Source organism: Sapajus apella, unplaced genomic scaffold (assembly GCF_009761245.1).
Source record: "Sapajus apella isolate SASKATOON/1434 unplaced genomic scaffold, GSC_monkey_1.0 scaffold105, whole genome shotgun sequence".
Lineage (NCBI taxonomy): Eukaryota > Metazoa > Chordata > Mammalia > Primates > Cebidae > Sapajus > Sapajus apella.
In genome coordinates, this window is record NW_022437045.1 from 4491982 (window position 1) to 4515588 (window position 23607).

General features: G+C 35.3%; 1 protein-coding gene across 1 annotated transcript; it reads right to left on the reverse strand.

Moving 5' to 3' along the window:
• Window positions 1-678: 678 nt before the first annotated feature.
• Window positions 679-21406, reverse strand: MYCT1 (MYC target 1). Its single transcript, XM_032258813.1, has 2 exons — window positions 21208-21406; window positions 679-3540 (listed from the first exon to the last, which is right to left on the reverse strand). Exons 1-2 carry the CDS (start codon window positions 21386-21388, stop codon window positions 3026-3028), a joined length of 696 nt encoding a protein of 231 aa, XP_032114704.1. The 5' UTR covers window positions 21389-21406; the 3' UTR covers window positions 679-3025.
• Window positions 21407-23607: the final 2201 nt, after the last annotated feature.

The window sequence follows — 23607 nt, forward strand, 5'->3', positions numbered from 1 at the left end:
GTGCTAATCCTAACTTCAAGATATTGGCAATTTTTGCCATATTTATATGAATTAACTTCTTTTTTTGTTTTTGTTTTTGCTTGTTTTTAGACTTTGGATAAATTTATCTTTCATGAACAGAATTTTGGAATTTTTTAAATAATCAAAACTGTTAATATTTTCCTTTGTAATTTATTTCATTCCTTTGGCCCTTAAATGTGCCCCTTTTCTATTTCATAGGTTTGCTAAACATTTATTTCAAACTTCCTCTATTTTTTACATAGCCATTATTTAAAATATTTATTCTCTAAATAAGTGAAGTAATTATGTAATTATGTAGATAGTGAGGTAAGAATCTAAGTTCATGTTTTAAATAAATAATTTTCTAATTCTTCCATCCGTGTTAATTTTAAAAACTTATAAAACTCATTTATGATGTTACCCTTTCTCCATTATACATTTTTATATGAGAAAGAATTTGTGTCTCAGTTCATTCATTTACAAATAGTCCGGATTAGGTTTAAAAATCAAAGTAAAAAGGAGGCTTTCTTATTCAATAAATTTTAATCAGCTCAAATTCTATAGTATAATTTTTTGTCTAACATGTTCACCTGATTTAATCTGAATTTTATAATTTCTTGACTTCTTGCTTTTTAGAACAGCGTTTGCATTATTTCATAAATGAACTTTGAATAAAAATTGACATCAATTTATTTTTATTTTATAATCCACAGAACATTTCAAATTAAAGAAATACAATGCTAAAGTCTCCAGTTTTTGCTTTAATTTCACATTTCATATACTGCACAATATTTAGGAAGTAGTCATTTTGACTGTTTTATATCTGGGATAGAGATGCAGCAACAATTCTGCCAGACGGTTAAATGCCCCAGAGGATTTCTGCTCTTCTCTTTCTAACATGGGAGATACAAAGCAGTTTTTACTCCCAACATAAATTCTCGATAAAAATTATAACTGTTGATTTTTCATGGTAGGCATTAAGGATGACACGCAAGTTAAAAAAAAAAAAAAAAAAAAGCCTTGTTACCAAGTTAACTTTCTCTTGAAATCTTACTTGGATGCTAAATTTATTTGCTGCAAACCAACTTAAAACAAATTTGTTATTCTGTTAGCTTTTTTCCCTTTATGTTTTCTTTATTTCATCTTCTCCTTTCTCTCTCTTTCCCTCTGTCTTTCTTTCTGGCATGTTTAATTAGAGAACGTCTTCTATAAACATTATTAAGAATAATTATCCTTGAGAAACGATGGATAATATAACTGAAATGAAAATAATAAAGAAAATGCCACATGAAATCTCTTCGTCTTGAACCATATTCAGACACCATTAGCTCTGACCACTGCAATAGGAAATGAAAAAGAGAGTACTTTTTCACTGAAAATTTCAACGTTCAAAGAAACAAAGAAATGGCCACATTTCCCACATTCATAATACTGGAAATGAACCACAGGCTTTTTGAATAATACTCCAGTGAACTCATGTCCTTAAATGAAAAGGGCAGCCACAGACATCTGCCCACTGGAGCTCTCCTGTGCCCACATTTAGGGATGCATCCTCCCTTACAAGGGCAGCCACCTGTGGAAATGGCTTCTTAAATAACTGTCTGCATCAAAGACCATATGGTATGGCTTAATCACTGTACAAAGACTCTGCAGAGAAGTTGGAATTGAAATCCATAGAGAAACAAATGAGGGATGATGCTTGATGACTAAGAGTCAATCCAGGAAAGAGAATTCTTCATGGGTGTAACATCTATTTCAATAACAAACACTCCCCCAGTGACTCATATCTATTTGTCTGTGAAGTTACAAAAGAAGATCCCCAGAGAAAGTGCTTTCCAAGTTGCTAGATGTAAGTTTAAGAAAGAAAACTTTTCCCTTTAGAAAAATGTAAGTTTGGTTTTAAACTTGAGGCTTATTTTTAGGTTAAATGAGTTGGATTTTTTTCCTGTTGCTTTTCTAATAACATAATGACAACAATGGAGAAAAGGTAAATCATCATGTCAGCAAATTCAAGAATTTTGCCTCAAGGAAGTAGATAACTATTCTTGGGAAAAGTACCTAAAGAGTTTGTCCAGAAAATATAGTGGCAAAAATGAAACATCCAGTGACACCAAAAGAGTTCAGTTTCCTGTGCTTGAGTCCCATACTTCTCATAATGAGTAAAATCAAGGAACTTAGAATGTCCTCTGTTCTGTCATTTTGTGCCCACATATTCCACTAAAAATCTAAGATTGGCCAGGCATGGTGTCTCATGCCTATAATTCCAGCACTTTGGGATTTGGGAGGCCGAGGTGGGAAGATCACTTGAGCTCAGGAGTTTGAGACAAGTATGGGCAACATAGTGAAGCTTCCTTCATCTCTAGTAAAATTCAAAAACATTTAGCCGGGTAAGGTAGGGCACCCCTGTAGTCCCAGCTACTTGGGGCACTGAGATGGGTGGATTGCTTGAGCCTGGGAGATAGAGGTTGCAGTGAGTTTTGATCATGTCACTAGACTCCCAGCCTGGGTGACAGACCAAGATCCTGTCTCAAAAAAAAAAATAAATAAAAAATCCAAGATTGAAAAATGTCAGTGTGATTCACTTGCCATTCTAAAGAAAGTAAAATCTAAATTCCTCAGATTTTTTTTTTAAGTGACACAGTGATTTTTCTCTCTTTATAGTCACATTGGAAGTGAATGAGGATTGTAATCCACAAATATTCAAAGTTTTAATTTTAAAGTATATGTAATTCAGCTTAGCTGATTCTTATATTAGAATCACTATTTTTAATAAGCCTCACATTGAATACAAAATGCATAAATATAAAACTCTTGAGGGAAAATATTACATGTTTTTGAAACAAAAGGGAAAACGTGTTCAAAGAAAATGTGTTTTACATTGTAAGGTCCAACTTACACAATCATGTTTCAACTTGGAACTCATCAGTTATTTGGGCCATGCCCTCAAAATTCTGTTTAGCCTATTTATGATTTCCTTTCAATAAAAGACAAGAAAAGAAAGAAACATCAACCAAAAGTACCCCACTCAGGAATCCGGGAATGCCTTGATGATAGACTCATAGGCAGGTGGGGGCGGGGTTGAAAGGCCGACTCGAAGACTGTTACTGGACCAGTGGAAATCAGGACGGCTCAGACTGTGGGAAGTGCTGATGGTGGGAGAGATACTGGAAGAAGCTAGAGTCACCAGGTGACTCTCAGTTTCCACAGGAAGTGGTGGACATTGCAGAAACGGATGGAAAGTAGAAGCTCTGAAACTTGATTTTCTCGGAAAGGAATTTGCTTGTTCCAGGGACGCTTGTCGCTGGAAAGTGAGACTGGCCAGGCTGAGGTTGCTTCGACGTTCACAGCTACTGTGGCGGTAAAATCCAGTTCTGTTGAGGCCGTGGGTGTAAGAAGACCTAGATCTCCTGCTTGAACTCCACTGTGAGATGGGAGCACTTGCTCTTCTTCTTCGAGACAGAAAAATTAACACAGCCCAAATAAATCCTCCAAGTACCAACCCAATTGCCATGGATACGGTGAAGGACATGATAAGGTCCTCTGAAACAAAGGAAAAAAATTGCTAAATCAATTTTTAATTAGGTTTTCAACTAAAAACAAGGGGCAGCGTATATATTGCAATTCATAGAATCCATGATTAATTTAAATATACTTTGAATTAGGGAAATAGAAGACAGTGTTAGGTGGATATGAACAAATGGAAGCTGATAATGCTTCCATTTATTCAAGCCAAAAGATACAAAATAACACTTTCAGCTGTGGCATTCCAGGTCACTTAAGCTGTTTTATCACCTTTAAGAAATAAAAGAGAAAAATAGTCTCACTTGATGTCATTAAATTACGGTGTTTAGTTCATACATTTTTATAGAGTTGAAAATGTAGCCCAAAGTGGATTTCCTTTTGAGTTATAGTAGTAACTAATGTGCCAGAATTTTGTCATCACTTTAACTTTGCCTTTTCCTCTGTCTGCTTTCATCAATCACATCGATTTCTTCCACCTGCAGTCTTCATGATGCCTCACTTCCTTTGCTGTTTCTGAGGCAGGAAGTGCTGGGGTAGAACCATCTGGCCAGCTGACTGATTTATGCCATATTTCCTGAACTCCCAGACAGTCACCTATATCTCTGACTCTGATGACTTGACCTGTGCAGACTACTGGGCTCTTTCTTATTTCCCAGATTCCAGCTCATGCTTCTATTATGCCCTTGTGATGATGAAATTCCTGTCACCTGGACCTCCATAGAGTCTCTGCTACACACCAGTATTCTCCTATAATTCACAGAACTTGTAATTTATTCAGATTTCCTTTTCTGGGGAGAAAAATGGCTCTTCCTAATGGAAATGCTATCTTACTACTTCTTGTGAACTAAAAACATATTCTTGAGTGAAACTGGGTAACTGAGTCTCCCCCTGCCACACTGCTTTACATAGAAAAACTCTGGATATTAGAAGACTCCTCCAGCCTCATGGTCCCCGACATTTCCCCACCATGATCTAACTCATTATCCCCCACATTTCCCCTCTATGATCTAACCCACTAGTCATGTTGTTTTCTCAGTGTCCGAAAGCCTGTCATTCTGTCTAAAACTCTGTGCTTTTCCACATATTTTTTTCCTTATTCTCTGAATTCAATTTTCTAATCTTCTGTCTGGAAACCTCATTCTTCAAGATCTACTTCAAGTATCGCATCTTCAATAAAGACTCCTACATTTCCTAGACAAAAATGTGTAAGGAGAAAGGTAGACTACCTTATCTAATTGCCTATCTAGGTGTTCTGTATTGAGAGAGCCATAGCCTAGAGATTATTAACAGCCCCATGGCTGTTGTGAGACTGGGGAAGAGGAGAAGAAAATAGCCACAAATGTTTCACTCTTCCTCCCATCAAGAGATAAGAGTCTGTTTCCCCACTCCTTGAATCTGGATAGGCTTCTTGACTTGATTTCATGAGTAAGATGCAATGGAATTGAAGCTATACAAGTTCAAGGCAAAGCTACAAGAGGCTCAGCTTCCACCCTTCCTGCTCTTGGGAGCCCTGCCACTGCCAGCTTATAAGTAAGGCCAGACTAGTCTGCCAGATGATGAGAGACAGATAGCCCAGGAACCCCTATTGCCCTAGTCAAGAGCCTGCTAACCTGGACATATAAATGGCATCATCCTAGATAATGCAGATGATAGTCAACTCACCGAATGATTGTGGCACATGAACAAAGACCAACAGAAAACCCCACTAAGCTGATTTCATCCCAAATTGCCAATCCACAGAATTATGAGCTAAGATAATTATTATTATTTTAAGCTACTATGTTTGGAGGTGGACTGTTACATGCCAAAAGCTCCCTGATGCAGGGTTCCAAACTCAGCTCTATTCCTAATATGTTGTATGATTTTTAGGGAATTTGTTTAGACCCACTGATTTCATTATACACACACACACACACACACACACACACACACACACACACGAGGGAGTTAGATTTTATGATTGCCAAGGTTCTTTTTAGCATATTGTTGTAATCTATGATAATATATACACCACCTAGAACATGGAAGTAACAAAACAAACTAATGTTAATAACTTACAAAGGAATAATCACTGCTGCCTAATTTTAGTATATATCTCAGTGTCCTTCCACCACATATTGTCACATTTATCTCCTGTGGAAAAGCTGTATTTATTGTGTTCTACTTTCACAGTTCTCCGTACAATTAGTTATATCGAAATTCTCTAAAATTTGGTTTTAGGCAAAGGACCCAGGCACCTTTTTTAGTGTATTATATCGCTTACTCCTCAAACACCCCAATAATGGAAATGCTAGTGTTATTCCCATTTAATAGTTGTGGCTACTGAGAAGTAGGTAACAAGCTTGTAGTCTCACAGCTGGTGAAGGTCAAGTAAGGATTAAAAACCAAAGCATCTTAATAGATAAATTGCTTTTTTGTTTCTTAAGTGTAAGGCAAGAAAATATTGAAAAGAAATAAAAATGAAATCTAAAATGAAAATAAGCAACATAAAGTGCATAAAAATTGAGTTGATTCAATACCAGAGTGTCTTGTGGCCTGTTATGAACAGAAATATTTGAGAGAATGGTGGTTAAATAATACTGTGTGTTCTACAGATGTATTTTCATGAATCAATAGCCTTTCATGGAGACTTTTAAATATCAACAAGTTCAGCTATGAACTCATAGAAATGGAATTTCAGCTAAAACAAGCTCTTAAAAATGTATTGGACACAAATTCCTCCTTTTATAGATATTGAAACAGAAGCTAAGGTTTATGTAGTAGAATTAACACTTCATTTATTTTAATAATTGATTAACAAGTATCACTGGTTAGGGAACTATTGGTTACACTCATGTATGATATAAATGAGAAGACAAATACTCAAATTTACAAACTATACGTACTTGCTATTGTGTGTAAGTGTATCTGACCACTACAAGAGTCTGACTGAAGTTTCTAAATATCTCAGTATACAAGCAGGCATAATAGATAGAATTTAAAAAGAGATATTTCCATAATGGTTGCACTAATTTACACTCCCACCAACAGTGTAAAAGCACTCCTATTTCTCCACATCCTCTCCGGCATCTGTTGTCTCCAGATTTTTTAATGATTGCCATTCTAACTGGTGTGAGATGGTATCTCAATGTGGTTTTGATTTGCATTTCTCTAATGACCAGTGATGATGAGCATATTTTCATACATTTGTTGGCTGCATAAATGTCTTCTTCTGAAAAGTGCCTGTTCATATCCTTTGCCCACTTTTTGATGGGGTTGTTTTTTTTCTTGTAAATTTGTTTTTGTTCTTTGTAGATTCTGGGTATTTGCCCTTTGTCAGATGGGTAGATTACAAAAAATTTTTTCCCATTCTGTTGGTTGCCAGTTCACTCTAATGGTTGTTTCTTTTGCTGTGCAGAAGCTCTGGAGTTTAATTAGATCCCATTTGTCTATTTTGGCTTTTGTTGCCATTTCTTTTGGTGTTTTAGTCATGAAGTACTTGCCTATGCCTATGTCCTGAATGGTATTGCCTATGTTTTCTTCTAGGGTTTTTATGGTGTTAGGTCTTACATTTAAATCTTTAATCCATCTGGAGTTAATTTTTGTATGATGTGTAAGGAAGGGGCCCAGTTTCAGTTTTCTGCACATGGCTAGCCAGCTTTCCCAATACCATTTATTAAACAGGGAATCCTTTCTCCATTGCTTGTTTTTGTCAGGTTTGTCAAAGAACAGATGGTTGTGGATATGTGGAGTTACTTCCAAGGCCTCTATTTTGTAAGACAGTGTGGTGGCTATTCCTCAAGGATCTAGAAATAGAAATACCATTTGACCCAGCAGTCCCATTATTAGGTATATACCCAAAGGATTATAAATCATTCTTTTATAAAGACATATGCACACATATGTTCATTGCAGCACTGTTTACAATAATAAAGACTTGGAACCAACACAAATGCCCATCAAGGGTAGATTGGATAGAGAAAATGTGGCACATATACACTATGGAATACTATGCAGCCATAAGGAAGTATGAGTTAATGTCCTTTGCAGGGACATGGATGAATCTGGAAACCATGATTCTCAGCAAACTGACATGGAACAGAAAACCAAACACTGCATGTTTTCACTCATAAATGGGTGTTGAACAATGAGAACATATGGACACAGGGAGGGGAACGTCACACACTGGGGTCTGTTGGGGGTGGGGGGCTGGGGAGGGATAGCAGGGGGTGGGGAGATTGGAGAAGGATAACATTAGGAGAAATACCTAACGTAGGTGATGGGGGGATGGAGGCAGCAAACCACCATGGCATGCGTATACCTATGTAACAATCCTGCAAGATCTGCACATGTACCCCAAACTTAAAGTATAATAGTAGTAATAATAGTAATATAGCCAACTAGCAGCCCTTAGAGCTGCTCTGCCTATGGAGTAGCCATTCTTTTATTACTTTACTTTTTAAATAAACTTGCTTTCACTGTAAAAAAAAAAAAAAAAAGAAAAGAAAGAGAGATTTCCTTGATTTCAGCAAAATGAAGTTAAAACCAGAATCTGAAAGGAGAACATATATTCATTTACCTAATGAAGGCTTTAAAGGTTCCAAGAGTTCTTATACTTGGTCTCTGTGTATGCCCTTTGAGTCTCTCACCTGACAAATCAGATATTCCCAATATAAATGTTATTTATGGTGAAATAATAGCAAACTTTATATTCAAGAAAAAAATAGAAACTATTTAAATACATAATCAATGAAGAATAATTTCTTGACTATTAAAGTGACTTGAGGCCAGGCACAGTGTCTCATGCCTGTAACCCCAGCAGTTTGGTAGGAGGTGAGAGGATTGCTTGAGCCCAGACCAGCCTGGGCAATGTAGTGGGACCTGTCTCTACAAAAAGTAAAAATAAATTAATTAAATAAAATACAGCAATTGAGTAAATTAGCAAAGATGACAACAATACATGAAGTGAGAAATATATTTATATTTCAGATGACTGTTTTATTTCCAAAATATATTATTGCTCTGATGTAAGAAAACTAGAATCATATCCAAACTCTAATGGACAAGTTATTATAGAATATATTAGACCATCACAATCTTCTTAACTGACGATTTTCAGTTTGGGGAATAAAAAGATTATTTTTGTGGCACTAAAACTAGAACAATATTTCCATGACAGCAATTTGACAACAAACCTATTTAAAGTGATTAAAAAGCACATTATCTGTGGCTTGGTAATACTTTAACCTGATACTGTAAACCTATTGCCTATGCCCAAAATTTGGGGAAATGACTTAAAATGTCATCAAATCTCGGGTTACATAAATATCCCAAAAGGATTAAATAATGTATTTAAAATGTACATGAGAATCATAAGAATCATATATACACACAATAATAGGCTATTTAAAATTTGAATGAATATAAAGTAGGATAAGATGGAGGTACAACAGAAATTATAAACATTACAGAAAAATTGCTATTGATATGGATTTAATTTTTGCTCAGTTGCCTACACATATCATGAAAATGACTTTTTAATCCATAAAGTCAGTAAAATACATACTTTAGAAATTGTATTAGTCTGTCTTCACACTGCTGATAAAGGCATACCTGAGACTGGGCAATTTACAAAAGAAAGTGGTTTAATTGAACTTACGTTTCCACATGGCTGAGGAGGCCTCACAATCATGGTGGAAGGCAAGCAGGAGCAAGCCACATCTTACATGGATGGCAGCAGGAAAAGAGAGCCTGTGCAAGAAAACTCCCCCTTATAATAACCATCAGATCCCGTGAAACTTACTATCACGAGAACAGCATGGGAAATTCCTGCTCCCATGATTCAATTAGCTCCCACTGGGTGCCTCCCACAACATGTGGGAATTCAAAATGAGATTTGGGTGGGGACACAGCCAAACTATATTAGAAATCATTGCACGAATTCTTATACATTGTAGAGTATTAAAACAGCTACAAATAATACTGCTGACAGAAGAATTTCTAAGACTTCCTGAGATATACGGTAAAATGCCTGGCTTCTTAAGCTCCCTTAAGTCCAAACACAAAGGCAAATGTAGAAATGCAGAAAGGCAATGAGAAAGAGATGTTGAGTCAAACAGCAGTGGTGGTTTTTCATACACATTTTTTTTCATTTAATTATAGTTAATAATTTTTCTGACCCACCCACACTGTAGAACTTAAAAGCTATGTGATGAAAGCAGCACCTACTAGTCATACACTTTAAATTTTCATATATGTAAATCCATTCTGGCAGTCTTTTGACAATGTATTTTGGGAGTCCTTTTTAAAACCTAGTGTAGAAGAAAATGTAACTGAAAAAAAAAGACACTTGCACAGATATTGCTTTTTAAAAAACAATATGCCTTCTCAGTTCTCAACAATCTTAGGAGAAGAAAAATGGGCCATATTTCTTCTTATAATTGCGATATAATACAACTAATAAGAACAAAAGGTTACTTTTCTAAATGTAGCTCTCATTTTGAAAGCAGAAAGAAAAAATTCTAACATTGGTAAGGCATGCCATATAAATTAAATATATGTTATCCCAATTTGTAATATATACCTACAAAACTAGCAAGTAGATGGCCCATAATAAGCCCTCAATGAACACTGGCTCTTACTGCTAATAGTTTCTTAATTTACTCAAGTAATTTAAACTTTATTGGCCTAATAATAGCAGCCACATTCATGTCTTCCAATTTAAGACTGTAATATTGAGTACGATTTTCAGTAAATATAATCAATACCTCAAATTCCATCTGCTGGTATTAAAATTTAGTAGAGGTCACCATCTAGTGGCCTTGAGTTGAATCATTCCAACTCTGAAAGTGATTTGATCAGTGACAGCAGAATGGGACATTGTTTAAAACATTCAAAACCTTTGCAGTTGTAAGAATTGTTAAGTTCAACATTCACCAGAGCAGGCCATGAAGTCCTCGATATCTTAGAGTGTATAGGAGAATGGTTCAGGCAACAAAAAGACTTTTGACAACAAGGATTTTTAGGGAGAATAATATTTAGGGCATAGAAATTTGATTAATTATGATAATTTAAGCAGCCAATGAGTATTTTCCATTATATCTCATTTGCCAGAATGTCTTATTGGGTATGTTTTCACAAACAAACAAAAAAAATCCAGAATTCAACTTCTTCTCACTACCCACTCTGACTTCACTGACCCTAGTGATCACGTTTTCACAGATGCTGATCTGTGACCTGGACTATGGCAGTCATCTTTTTTTTTTTTCCCCCCATTTATTTATTTTATTGCATTTTAGGTTTTGGGTTACATGTGAAGAACATGCCAAATTGTTGCATAGGTACACACGTGGCAGTGTGATTTGCTGCCTTCCTCCCCATCACCTCCATCTGGCATTTCTCCCCTTGCTATCTCGCCCCAGCTCCCCACCCCACACCGTCCCTCCCCTATTTCCCCCCAACTGACCCCAGTATATAGTGCTCCCCTCCCTGTGTCCATGTGTTCTCATTGTTCAACACCCGCCTATGAGTGAGAACATGCGGTGTTTGATCTTCTGCTCTTCTGTCAGTTTGCTGAGAATGATGGTTTCCAGGTTCATCCTCCTGGTTCTGTCCTTGCCATATCCCTCACCCCCGAACAATGTGCCCAATGCAGTAGTCAGAGAGAACATTTTAAAATGTAAGTCAAATTGGATTACTCTTCTGTTCTAAATCCTCCACTTCTCCCAGAGTGAAAACTCTTAAGAATGTACTAAAAGTTCCTACTCGATAGGCTCTCAATTATCTGAGCCCATTTCCTCTACTCTTCCTCTGGGTCAATCAGCTCTGCCTGCACTTCCCTCCTTGCCATTCTTTAAGCACATCAGATGGGCTCCAACTTAGGGCCCGTAGGTTGTAATGTATTCCTAAAATTATTTCCTCGGCTATCTGAACAGTTAATTTCACGTCTTTTGCTTATATGTAACTTTCTCATTGAGGCCTTCCATGGCTGCTGTACCTAAAATGACACCCAATCCCACCTCTGGAGCCTAACTGGAACTCTTGATTTTCCTTTTTCCTTCCTGGTTAATGGAAACTAAACTCATTAACTTATACTCTTTTAAAAATGTGAATGAGTTGCATAAGCATTACGAGCTGAAAATGCAATTGTGTTTGAAAGATAGGAGGATAACGTATATCTGGAATGCTTAAAAAAGCTTCATGGAAAAAAATAAATTTTAGATGCCTTTTTGTGAATGGTAGTGGTCAAATAAGCAAAAGGTTTGGAGATGTAAAAGTAGTTTTGATCAAAAGCATAAGGCACAAGTCATATTCTGAACATAATTCATCAACAGTATTGTTAGAGGAGAGGGTAAATTCAAAAGGATCAAGGTAGCACACCCTTTTCTGTATATGATAGACTAACATGTATCAAACCACCGAGAGAAAGTATACAGTACAGAATAAAATATTCTCTTAAATTTGTTTGAAGCCGTCAGAAACTTATCAAAAGTGTTAAATCAAAGGAGCAAATTCCAGGAGAAAAGAAAATCTCTCATCACAATCTGTAAAGAGAAACAAAAATAATTGAGTAGAATGCTGTGCAATATCAGTAAGTTTAGAAAACGTAAGCTACTGTTTAGGGGCTGCCAAGGAAGTTGGATCCTAGGAAACATCCCAGACTCTGGAATTAGGCCCCCTAGGATCTACTCCCTAAGATTAACCATAAACAGGAAAAAAAACAGACCTTGCAAAGATAAAAATATAGATCAATCCCACGTTGGACTGAGGTGATCTACCCCTAACTAAATGCCAGAAGGAAAGTTTTATATATACATATACAAAATAGAGAGAAAGTTATATATTTAAATAAATTTATATATCTAATAATGTTATTGTATATATATATGTATGTGTGTGTGTGTGTGTGTGTGTGTTATAAATAATAAATTACAAGTCATCCTACAAGGCAAGACCAAGTAAATGAAAACTAAAAGAACAAATAGATAATGGAAAAATATCTGTAAGTTATGAAGATATTAGAATTATGAGACAAAAATATTAATATGTTTAAAGAAAATGTCAATGGATGCCATCATTGTGGAAAGTAGTATGAAGGTTCCTAAGAAATTAAAAATAGAGCTGCCATAGAAACCGGGAATCCCTTAATTCGGGAATACATTAAAAGGAAATTAGATCAGAATCTCTAATAGATATCTACACTTCCACGTTCATTGCAGCATTGCCACAATAGCCAAAATACATAATCAGCCTAAGTGTCCATCATCACGTGAACAGATAAAAACAATATGATGACAGATATATGCACATACACACACACACACACACACACACACGCAAACACACACATATGGTTTCTATAATGGAATGTTATATTTCAGATACTGTTAGACTTATGATGAAGTTATATTCAGATAAACCCATCCTACATTGAAAATACCATAAGCCGAAAATGCATTTAGTACCCCTAACTTACCATACTCCATAGCTTAGCTTAGCCTGCCTTAAACATGCACAGGACACTTACATTAGCCTAAAATTAGGCAAAATCATCTAATGAAATCCAGCTTTATAATAATAAAAGGTAAAATTTTATAATCATAATAAAAATAATAAACAATGATCAAAATTCAAAGTACAGTTTCTACTGAATGTGTATCACTTTCATATCATCATAAAGTCAAAAAATTGGAAGTTGAGCTATCATAAGTCAGGGACCATCTGTATATTATAAGGTAATATTATTATTCAGCATTAAAAAAAATCCTGTCATTTACAGCAACATAGATGAACCTGGAGAACATTATGCTAAGTGAAATAAACCAGGCACAGAAGGACAAATACAGCCAGTCTCCAACTTAACCATGGCTGGATTTGGGATTTTTTGGCTACGATGGTGCAAAAGCCATATGCATTCAGTAGAAACTGTACTTCAAGTAACCATATGACCATTTTGTTTTTCACTTTCAGTATAGTGTTCAAAAAACTACATGAGCTATTCAACATTTTATAATAAAATAGGCTTGGTGTTAGATGATTTTGCCCGACTGTAGGCTAATGTAAGTGTTCTGAGCACATTTAAGGTAGGCTAAGCTAAGCTATAATGTTCAGGAGTTTGTCTCTAGTAAATACATTTTCAACCTGATATTTTCAACTTACAATGAGTTTATCTGGATATAACCCCGTCATAAGTGGATGAGCATCTGTACTGCATGATTGCGCTTACTTGTGGAATGTAAAAAAGTTGAAGTTATAAAAGCAGAGAAGAGAATGATAATCACCAGTGATTCTGGGGTGGGGGGAAAAGGAGATGCTGAGCAAAAAATAATGCAAAGTTTCAGTAGTACAGGGACAGTAAGTTGTGGAGCCCTATCATACAGCATAGTTACTGTAGTTAGGAAATAATTCCTTTTTTTCTGAGACAGAGTTTCACATTTGAGCTGGAGATTCTCCTGCCTCAGCCTCCCAAAAAGCTGGGATTACAGGCATGCACTATAAAACCCGGCTAATTTTGTATTTTTAGTAGAGATGGAGTTTCTCCATGTTGGCCAGGCTGGTCTCAAACTTCCAACCTCAGGTGATCCACCCACCTCGGCCTCCCAAAATGCTGGGATACAGGCATGAGCCACCGCACGCAGCCTCAAAATTATTTCTTATACTTGAAATTGGCTAAATAAGTATACCTTAGGTGTTCTTAACTACCTGAGGTGATGGTTGTTTTAATGAGCTTGATTGTGGCAATTATTTCACAATATACATGTATGTCAAAATATCATGTTGTGCACCTTAAATATATTGTTTTTCTTTGCCAATTATACCTCGATCAACCCTGTGAGTGAGAAAATACAAAAGGCCAAGAAAAGCCAAAGTAATCTTGAAAGATAAAAACAGTTAATAATGTATTGTATAGTTTCAAATAGCTAGAATATATTTTGAATGTTCTCGCACAAAGATATAATAAATGTTTGCAGTGATGGATGTGCTGATTTCCCTGATTTGATCATTATACATTGTATACTTGTTTTGAAGTTTCACTCTGTACCCCATAAGTATGAACAATTATTAAGTGACAAATTGTTTAAAACAATAAGGCCAGGCGCTGTGGCTTGCACCTGTAACCTCAGCACTTTGGGAGGCCAATATGGGCAGATCACAAGGTCAGGAGTTCGAGACCAGCATGGCCCATATGGTGAAACCCCATCTCTACTAAAAACACAAAAATTAGCTGGTCATGGTGGCAGGAGCCTGTAGTTCCAGCTACTCAGGAGGCTGAGGCAAAAGAATAGTTTGAACCCAGAAGGCAGAGGTTGCAATGAGCTAAGATCACACCACTACACTCCAGCCTGGGCGACAGAGTGAGACTCTGTCTCAAAATAAATAAATAAATAAAAAGAAGAACAAAGTTGGAATATTTATGTAACTTCAAGATTTACTATAAATATCAACAAATGAAACAGAATGGATATCCCAGCAATAGGCCTTCACTTACATGGTCATTTGATTTTCAACAAAGTTGCCAAAGGACTTGAATAGAGAAAGTCTTGGCTGGACGCAGTGGCTCAGGCCTGTAATCCCAGCACTTTGGGAGGACAAGGTGGGCAGATCACTTGAGCCCAGGAGTTTGAGACCAATCTGGGCAACATGGCAAAGCCTTGTCTCTACAAATACAAAAACAAAAAAATTAGCCTGGTGTGGTAGTGTATGCCTGTAGTCTCAGCTACATGGGAGGCTGAGGTGGGAGGATCACTTGAGCCCGGGAAGTAGAGGCTGCAGTGAGCTGTGATTGCACCACTGCATTCCACCCTGCATGACAGAGTGAGACCCTGTCTCAAAAATAAAATAAAATAAAAAACAGAAAATATTTTAAGAAATTGTGCCGGAAAAGCTAGATATCAATATAACAACAATTCCTCAATTTCCACACTATATGCAAAAATTTAGTTTGAAGTGGATAATTATGGATCCTAAATATAAAACCTAAAATTTTAAAGTCTTAAAGCCTTCAGACTGGGAGGGGGGAATTGAAAACTTTTTGGGCTAGTGATTACATATCTTGATTGGGCTTTGGGTTACTCAAGTGTGTGTATCAAAATTCAAAAATGTCCTGTTATGATTTGTACACTCCATTTTTATTTACTTTATACATTTCATTGTATGTCAATTTGACTTTAAAAGGAAAAGAGTTGTAAAAAATAATTGAATTCCTGTTAAGGATATGCATACTAAAGGGGAACTCTATTGATGTTTTCAATTTAATTGAAAATATATTGACTAATAGAATAATAGAGAAAATGAATATTATAAAAACATTAAAGATATAATTCAGTTGGTAAGATATATGGGTGCTCACTGTAGAATTCTTCAAATGTTTATGTATGTTTGAACATTTTCTTAATAAAATATTGAAAAACTAATGAGAATGGCATAAACAACATTTAAGCAATATATTTTGAAATTTAATTAAAGTGGGCAAGTTCCTGGAAAACACAATTCCCTTAACTAACAGAATTTATAGAAAAGTTGAGTTGTTCATCATTGCTAAAGAAATGAAACGTGCCATTTAAAACCCTTCAATTGAAAATACTACATATAGTTACAATAGTGAATTTTCCAAGCACTTAAATAATAAACAATGCCATATGAACAAATCTTTCCAAGTAATAGAAAAGTAAGGTACATGTCCCAATTTGTTTTAGAAGGCTTGCATAACATTGATACCTGACAAGGTTATCAGAGAAAGGGTAATTATAGGACACTTTCTCTCATGAATTTAGATGCAGAAGTCTGAGGTCAGGGATGTACTAGAAAGTACAGTCTTATGGGTTCCATCTCACACATATTAAATTATAATCTCTGAGACGAGAGTCCAATGAGAGATGAGTTTTAATAATTCTAAGTAATTCAGATGCAGTTTAAAGGCAAGCATGTGTAAATGTTTGTTTTTCAAACTTTCTAGGTAACTCAGCTAAGGGAAATAATGAATAGACTATCAGTGTGCAACATAGACGTTTCTTTTCAAACTACAAATTGAAAAAAATGAATTTGAGAAGTAGCATTTGTTTCCAAATTTGGGGAAGATATAGCAGAAATTCTCGGGACAGATGCCCAGCCCATAAACCTGTTCCCGTCTGAACTTCTTTGGGAACTTCCTGTGCCCATCTGCTGGGATGGCCCCTAAGAGCCATATTTTTCTACAGGCCAAGGAGCAGTATTTTCTGCTAGTAGCCAGGGATTCCTCCTTTTGACAGCACTTGATCCCCAACCAATCATTTGGGGATCGAGTGCTGCATCTCATCAATTACCTTAGAGATAATTAAATCTGTAACCCTGCATCTCATCAATTACCTAAGAGATAATTAAGTCTGTTAGCAGGGATGCATAGAAAAAAGAAGTCAATGCTTCACATTTAAATTACTAAATACTTTTTTAAACACATAGAATAAATAATAGTTTGAAAACCAGCATTTTTACTGCAATAGCTGGGTATTTTGAAAGAGAAAAGGGTGCTTTGGTTTTTTTGTTTGGTTCAGTTTCTAAATGCTAAGAGCCTAAAGGACTTAAGAACATAACTTTTTATCACAAACCATATTGGAAAGAATAAACCATGGCCTATGAGTCAACTTCTACATATCAAAAGAGGAGGAGTTTTGGAGAGACAAAGAGAAGAGATATATAGAATATAACCTGTAAGGGTTTTGGAGAAGGGAAACATCACCACTATCCATTCCTCCCTGTAATGAGCTACAGACTGGCTAGGAAATCCCAGAGAAACTGCTACTCATTTCCAGCTTCCTGGGGTAGATGGCAAGTCACTCTGAGAACCCCTGGGTGTCAGAAGGACAAAAAAGGAAGCGAGGCGCAGAGTGGGGGACATGTTGTTACTGTATCCAGGCCAAGGACACCTGATGCAGCCCAACCTCCTAAGGCTCCTGCAGCTCTAGGGTTATGGGACAATATTGAAAATTGTTCTGTGCCATTGAGACAGATGGAAAAGTACTTGAATAAGGGCCAGTAGACCAGAGGGACTTACAGAAAGGAAAACCATGCTGTTAGCTAATATTACACAGGTCATATGAGCCAGATTTTATAGCAGGAGATTTCAGCAGTGAAAATCAGAGAAAGGATAATGTCCCAAAAGGAGATGAGAAATGCATGTCAGTAGATGTCAGCAGAGGCCAGAACTTGATCAAGCACCAAAGGTCCCCTCTCTCTAATACACACAATAGAATATAATGCCTCCACTCATCCACACATCATTTTGAACCTTAAAGTAAATTCCCAGAGGGAGGAATGTGGAGAGATTATAAACCACTAGATTGCAAGTGATCAGGTTAAATTAGATCACACATTTATGCTGACATTCAAAATCTTGCAGAAATCTGCCTCTAACCTGCCTTTCCAACTATGTCTCTGAAATGACCATACACAGACTTTCTAGTCAAGCCATTCCTTTCTACACAGACATGCCTGGGTGTTTTTACTTCTGCATGTTTCCTGGTAACATTTTTCCTGAGCTCCCCAAACCTCTTGAAGTTCTAATGCTTCTGATTGAACTAATAATGAACGGAATGAGACTGAGTTGATGAGGGAAAATACTGAATGACCAGAATGTCCTTCTTAGAATTATCTCCCTGTCTGAAATTTATCTTTCTAGGAACACATAGCACCTCATTTTTTTTTTCTGCAAAAGATTTAGGGATTATTTTTGCCATATATTTGTTTAACTCATATTATCAGCCACTGCTTTTTTATCATATGTTATCTATCATTATTCCACAACTATATCCGCTTGTATTTGCCTACGTCTAGACGCATAATTGCCTCCAAGAGTGAAATCCTCTTGAGACAGATATTGTACTTTTGGTGAGAAATGAATTAAGTGAATAAATCCAAACTCCTGCAACCATAACTTCTCCTGACTTTTCACAATGCTAGCCATAAGGAAAAAAATGCAAAGTAAGACAGCAGAAACACCAAAACTATGTTTTCTACAGGACTTTCAAGTACTAAGAGAATAACTGAGTTCAATATTTGTGTCCTATTGCCTTAGAGGAGGACAAATTTTCATGGACCATGTTTTCTGCAGCTTTTATGGGGAATCTTTATAGCGAAAGGAAGTGCATTAAAGACAGCAAACATAGGAAGTGGAAGGTGGTGGCTGCACCTGTGCTGTCACTTTCTGGCCAACTCTGTTGCCAAACTTTGTGCTAATCACCTTAGACGCTTGCACACTTTTAGGAAGCTTTAGTGGGTGATAGCTATAAAAATGCAAGCTATTGTTTTTGGTAATAACCAGATATTATTATCCCATCATTTAGTGCTTATTAAAGTAAACCAGAAGAGTTATATTGGGAAAACAACTTTTTATGTACCTTAAAGTGTGCTATGTCTGAGCAATTTATACAGTTCAATGTACAAGTTTTCCTTTTCTAATCTATTTTTTCTTTATTTTCCAAATTCAATGTGCCAGGCAGATGACTGATTTGGGAGCAATAACAATGCATTACACTGCACTGTATAAGATTATCAAAATAATATTTTTGGGGAGTCAGTGGTCAAAATAGACATCAATTTAGATACAAAAAGCAATGGAAATTTTAAAAATTAACATTTATGTTTCATGAAATGTATACATTCTATACGTTTATATTTTATTCACATTTTATACTTTATATTTTTACCCCAGAAGCAATAATACAACTTTTATATAGTCTTCTAAAATCATCAAACATTATATCAGCTCTCCATATTTCCACTGGCTTTGTTAATGTTTATTAATGTAACACTCCCCTTTCTGGTTTTCATTATTTTCATCTATTTTTCATCACAGTCACATAACAAGAGGAAAGAAAACTAGTACTTGTCTTTGAAATAATAAGTTTTAATTCCCTCTTAAACACAGATTTCCATATTAAGAATATCTAAATTTTTAGAATCAATAAGTGGACTCCAACTAAATATTCTCTTATTTATATAAAGTTTATTTTAATGATTTTATTTATAATAATATTTTAATTATTATTACCTTTTAGTCAGTGAATAATTATTTGTTTTTTTTTTAAGTAAACCTGAAATTTAATTTTGAATGGTTTGAAAAAAATAGATTGGCTTCCACATATTAACTTTTGCAAAAAAAAAACGACTTTACTTTTGAATAATTCATGCAGATAACTTATTTTTATAATGATGAATTTGATTTAGACAGACTCTAGCTGTTTTTCAGTGTATATTTAGCACTTATTTTCTCTATAAGTGAGGACAGCAAATAATGTTTTAACAAGCATATAATTAGACACCCACAATTCAAAGGCTTCTGTCTAGTGCTAGCTACCTAAAATAACCTGTTACCAAAGCCTTTCTTTACAATGTACTAGCATAATCTATTTTCTTCTTCTTAATTTTGTTACATAAATTTATTAGGAACCCACCAATAACCCTCCTTTCCAGGCTTCCAGCAAACGTAAAAGTTGGTGAAAAAAAAGAAGGAATTAATTCTTTTTTTTCCTTAGGCTGTTATGATTTTTAATATCTTTAAAATCAGTAAGTATTTGTCCCCACATTTTTCATCTAAGAAAGTACATAGGTCAAAAGATTGGAGTTAATTCTTTTCATGCAAATTTCTGTGATGGTAGACATACAGATTGCTGGGAAAAGTCGGCCAGCACTGCTCACTGCTTATGGGAAAGTTCCCAAAACCCCACCTTGAATCACAGCAGAGAATCTGAAATCGTTCACTGAGAGGATTAAAAACTTGCTCTGGGCATATAAACAGATCTGTTCATATACACTACTTTCTTCTTTAAAGTGTTTTTTTTTTTTTCTGAATTTAATTTAAATTGCCTCCTTTAATATAAAAATTTCTCTGAACCCAAGAGTACATGTCAACTCCCCATGTTAGCCCTTCTTCTTTGTACCTCGAGCCTGGAGCAGCTGACTTTTGCCCTCAGCACAGTCCAACTGTCAGCAACAGGGAACACTGCACTATTAGCTGTGGCTGGACTCAAGACAAAAAATGCTCCCCGAAATACTTTGTATTGTTCCTTCCCCCCACCCAGTGATACACTTCCACTGAATGTTACATGAGATGTTATTTCCACTAATCTTTTCTACTATAGTTTTCTCAAATTTCATATTATTTCATGTTTCATTTGTTATTACCTTCTAAAATCATTCATTTATTTCATCTATGTTACCATACTCTAAATTCATTCATTTGTTTTACCTATATTATCGCACTATAAATTCACTCATTTAAGCACAGTTGTTATTAGGATTCACTTTGGAAATTAAAGAGCATAACAATCACAACATAAGTGAAAATAACCTCTGTGGAAAATCTTGGCTTCATAAAAGAAAATGTATAATCTATAACCTTAAAACAAATGAAAGTTAATTTTTCCAACACCATCTACAAGCCATATTCTAAGCTGCAATTTCCTCCACCTTATGTTTCTTATTTTTATCCTCATTATTTCCGAATTATATTTGGTAACAACAGCCAAAATCTGTACTTAATACCCAGATTCTTCTTGAAGATATTCATAGCACATTTTAAAGACATGTATATAAATATATTTCTGTTAATAAACTCATGAACACTTTAAACACTTTACAGTAAACAAAATGACTCAGAGATTTTAATAAATCATCCAGTGCATTTCGTAAATCCTAATTTTAAATTTAAAACAGCAAAAGAAAATACCTTACCCCAAAAGTTTTCTGGCCATGGACTCCCTAAACTTGTTGTGTTATTAGCCATAATATCCACAAGAAATAGAAGAAAGAGAAGAAAAAGAGAAAGGAAAAAACAGTATGTCGAAAACAGGCAGTTTGATTCTATGTCTTTGTAGTACAGCAAGGGAAAAATAATTTTTACACAACCCCTCATATACTTGTGTTTGCATAAAAGGAAATAAGTGTATCATGTTTCCTGCTTTTATACTCAAATTAGCAACTGTTTTTCTTATCTTGGAATTCCACATGGTTCCTGAGACACAAAACAATGTCCTTTTCATCATTTCCTCAGCTAAGTTTCTAAGTTCTCTCCTCTCAGTCACCTCCAAAACTGCTTTTGGGATAAAAGTTTTTTTCTTTTCTTTTCTTTTCTTTTCTTTTTTTTCCTGGTGTTTCCTCATCCCCTACTGACATAGAAAGAAAGACTTCAAACTCTCAGCTACAGCACCTTCTGTATACATTGAATTAAACGTATACAAGATTGAGAAATAGACCATGTTCCAATGTTTGAAAATTAGATTTATGTAGTAAACTGGGGGGAAGGACTATTCAAAATTCCATATTGTATTCAACTAATTTTACAAAATACCTTTTCTTTATAAGTCTCAGATACTTACTAAATTCTTTTTTTTTTTCTTTCTTTCTTTTTTTTTTAGACTTAGTCTCTGTCACCTAGACTGGAGCACAGTGGCAGGATCTTGGTTCACTGCAAACTCCAACTACCAGGTTCAACTGATTCTCCTGCCTCAGTCTCCAGAGTAGCTGGGATTACATGCATGCATCACCACACCCGGCTAATTTTTGTATTTTTAGTAGAGACGAAGTTTCACCATGTTGGCCAGACTGGTCATAAACTCCTGACCTCAAATGATCCACCTCCCAAAGTGCTGGGATTACAGGCACAAGCCACCACGCCCGACCACTAAATTCTTAGCATGTCTGTTTTTCTGTTTGGTATACAAATTTTGAAAGGTATTTCTTTAAATCATTTCACAAATATCTAAGGGTAATTTATATAAATTTTGTGTTACTCTTAGTATTTAGTCTGAAAAAACAGTTTGTACACTGAAGAAATATATTTAAATTCAAGGAGGGGAAGCATAAATGCAAAGCTTTTCATTACAAGGTTTGTTAAGTGCTATAGCAAGGCATGTAGAATGTGAACTGCTACAGCAAAGGAATTTGTTTTTCATAGAGAAGTTTGAGAGCTGATGTAGGAAAAAATTACATGAAACATTTTGGGAGACGCAGGTTAGCTAAAATTTCAAGAGTTCTTCCGCAAGCTTTGCTTGTTTAGACTGGATCCTCTGAGGACTGGGAGCCATTGGAAATTGTGAATAACAGTGTCAAACTGCACTAAATTGCATTCCATGATCTGGTCTCAACAATCTTTGAGTAACTCTAACCTGAACTCTTGTATACATCTTGCATTAATCATATTCTAACTTAATAGTCATTAGAATGTGACTTAGTTTGAAGTAGTCTTCTTTGTGAAGTCTATATTTCTGAGCAGTCCTAAAAAATCAGAAATAAACAACATGACAGTAATCTCATATTAATTTTTGCAATCCTGATTCTTCCAAAATGAGGTTGTTTCTGATCAGTCTCTTTTTTTTGTGGATTTAAGTATTAATTTATTAGAAATTAAAATATAAATCATCTAAAACAATTATAAAACATCATAGAAAATTTAGAGAATTCACCGAGCAAACATAAAGACTCATCTCTGTAATATTCTTGCTAAAGTTTATTTTCAAATAATCTATAAATACTCATATTGTTACTTAACAAACAAAAAGGGCTTACATTTCAACAGTTGTCTTTACTTTTCAATATTGTTAACAAAATTTATAAAAATAGAAAATTAAAAGAACATATTATTTCTGAAAAAAACGTAATCTGGATGAAAGTATATTGAAATACTAACCACTTAACTGTTCCAAAAGCATTGAGCATGATTTTTTAATTACTAAATATATTTTTAAATACACATTTTGCATTATTAAAAGCTACCTGATTGCAATAAATCCTAATTTCAAAGATGTATATAATTTCTTAAACATTGCATAGATTGAATTTTGCTTAAAATAAACCAAAATTAGTGGAATGGGTAACTGACATTGTTTCAACTGCCTTCTGTGCAGAAACAGAGCTCATTCCATTTCAGGGCTGGGATACAGGCTGACACTTCCTTTCATTGTTTTATGCTTAACTACTTAGATTTTCTCCCAATAAGTTTTCATTTATGCAGATGGCCAGAACCCAGTCAAAGTGTAGAGAAAATGCGTTTTTTTTTAAATCAATTTATGACCTAGGCATAGCTTGCTTGTGGATAGCACTGGCTCTTGCCCCTGCATGTAATTTTCTTGGTAA